The 2627-nt window shown below is 41.6% G+C and overlaps 1 protein-coding gene across 1 annotated transcript; it reads left to right on the top strand.

Annotated features, from left to right (window-relative positions):
- Nucleotides 1–6: 6 nt before the first annotated feature.
- On the top strand, nt 7–2510 carry LOC130551204 (zinc finger MYM-type protein 4-like). Its single transcript, XM_057328742.1, has 5 exons — nt 7–109; nt 1631–1834; nt 1950–2062; nt 2191–2344; nt 2463–2510. The coding sequence occupies exons 1-5, from the start codon at nt 52–54 to the stop codon at nt 2480–2482; spliced, it is 549 nt and encodes a 182-aa protein (XP_057184725.1). The 5' UTR covers nt 7–51; the 3' UTR covers nt 2483–2510.
- Nucleotides 2511–2627: the final 117 nt, after the last annotated feature.

Genomic DNA, 2627 nt, shown 5'->3' with positions numbered 1-2627 from the left:
CAGGAAATCAAAGAGAAGATCCCTGATGATCCTCTGGAGGCTGATCTCATCATGATGGCGGAGATGGTGGCTGAGGACGCAGAGAGGGAGAAAAACAACACTACTAATGGTAAATGATAGAAAATTCAAAGGGTTAAAGTTCAGCTGTGCCTAAACGCGGGTGGAACACACGCAGTTTCTGCCAATCTCATATTAATCTTGAGTACCTATAGAGTAGTATTGCATACTTTGTATCTTCGAAGAGTCTTTAGTTTGATCACATTTATGAAAGACAGATGCAACTGTACGATTATTTCTGAAAACCGGCAAGCCCTGAATGTGTGCAGGGGGGCGGAAGAACTAGAGTTCGAGCACACAATATATCATCGCATTATCCCTGCATAACTGTTGATTCACTGTAAGTTAAAGTGGTGTGCCTTATGCACGTATGCGCCGATTGTCAACAAAACACAGACATTGTACTCCTTTTCACTCACCGTGTGCAGTTCATGTCTGGTATCTTTTAGCGCTGGGACCGCGCCATCTATCAGTTTCAAACAATCTGCAAATCTTGCCTTATATCCACCTTCTACATAACATTCCTCACCGAAAGGCAGTGAGCAAACAAACACTGCTAAATTTCGTGAACGCAGTGCTCTTTCTCTTGCTCCAGCTGGTTGACATGTGCGCATGCCCCTTCTCCTGCTCTCCCTGGTTGATGTGTGCGCATGCTCCTTCTCCTGCTCTCCCTCTTTGACGCATGGGTGTGCTTTTCCGGGAGAGTTGTCCAATAAGGGACAAAGAAAAGTTGATACGAAACAGAATTTGTCCGAAAAAACTTTCCGAAACATATACGAACTTTGGGGGAGTGTATCGAGCACAGAAATACTATGTCTTACGTCCAACTCGTTTTTTGACCATGTCCAGCATGAGAAGCCAGCTCGTTTAACAGTGTAAAGAAGTCAATGAATAAAACACTGTGGCACATCCCCCCCAACATATCTAATGAAACTATTTTAGGAAAAATTATGAAATCTGAAGTCATATAGAAATATTTTGTAAATATTTTAAAGGTCCAATGTTTGGAGGATCTGTTGAGAGAACTTCAATATAATGTACATAACTATGTCTTCAGAGGTGTATAAAGACATTACCTAATGAAGCTTTATGTTTTTATTACCTTAGAATGAGCTATTTCTATCTACATACACCACGGGTCCTCTTGCATGGAATTCGCCATGTTGTTACTACAGTAGCCCTAAACGGACAAACTGCTCTACAGAGCGCATTTCGTGAACGTTATCTCCTTCAGCAAAGAACCGAAAACGTGTTGACATCTTTGTCCTGTGTCAGGCACCATGGTGTTTAGGGGTGGAGCAGGAGCTGTTGGTCACCAGAAGTTGCCGCTACATTTCATACACTGGACCTTTAAATGAATTTAAAGCATTATCGAATTCATGGAAGTTCATTGGTCAGAAAGTGTGGGAGACCTGCAGTTTTTATAAAACAATGTGCAAACCTAAGCCATATGCACATTCTTTTTTGCACACTTTGTATGGCAATAGAAATTGAAGAATCTTTGTAAAATATAACAGGAAAAGTATGTTGTGTTCGCATGAATATATTTAAAGCCTACTGTTTTGCTTTTCAGACCAGACTGCTAACCTAATGGACGACCTCGATTTGGAAGCCTTATCCAGCAATCTAAGTTGGGAAGAGGATTCTGTCTCTTCTGCCCAGACGTGGGATCCAACCCCAGAGCTAGAGAAAGCACAGTCTAAATCTGTTTCTCTGACCATCACCTCTGCCCCAACAGAAAAGCCACAGATGGATCTGGAGGCTGATTTTCCAGTCGGTAAGAGCTCCCTTGTGTCCCATTTATGCTTAAGAGGTTAAAACAATACACATTAAATCATTGTTTAGACTATGTCCTATTCATGTTTTTTCATGCATGTTTTTATCGATTGCAGAGAGCATTGAACTTTTGAGAGGACAAACGCAAGAGGAGCCGCAGGTGGTATCAAATTTTGTCAAACGGAGACTTCGCAGAAAAGGTCGAGATGGCCTCCCTCAAAAGAAACGGGTATGAAGATCTGAAGCAGATCTTTCTAAAATGTCCAGGCACTTAAACTTGGGGTGGGGGGTATACCAGTTTAAGTAATTGTGTAAGCATATTTTGTTAGTTATTACATGTGTATTGTTGCCATGTAGGCCCGTAAGAGTGCGACACCGGTAGTGGCAACACCAGCCCAAAACACTCAGACTAACCTCTCCCAACTGCAACAACAATACGGCGTCAGTGCTTGGAAGAACTGGGTGCGCTGGAGGAATGCCCAACCTCATTTGGAGACTCCCAAATTTGGCTGTGAGTCCAAGCTTGATTTTCTAGCATTTAATCTTAAAGAAAGCTCTACAATGTTTACCAAGTTGTATACAACAATGACATTTCCTAAGATTTGTGTCCATGGTTTTGTCATTTTTAGCTTCATTCTCTACCAAATGAGCCACAGATAATACAAGATCCCTGCAAAAATAAATGACAGACGCCTCAGATTTATTTAATACCAGAGTTTATTTGTAGAGGATGGTGAGTTCAACAGCATGTTAAACAACATTTTTCTTCTTCATCCTCAGCGCGAAGCATGACG

This window comes from Triplophysa rosa, unplaced genomic scaffold (assembly GCF_024868665.1).
Source record: "Triplophysa rosa unplaced genomic scaffold, Trosa_1v2 scaffold794, whole genome shotgun sequence".
NCBI lineage: Eukaryota > Metazoa > Chordata > Actinopteri > Cypriniformes > Nemacheilidae > Triplophysa > Triplophysa rosa.
The sequence above is the reverse complement of the archived record's forward strand: the minus strand, read 5'-3'. Positions and strand labels throughout refer to the sequence as shown.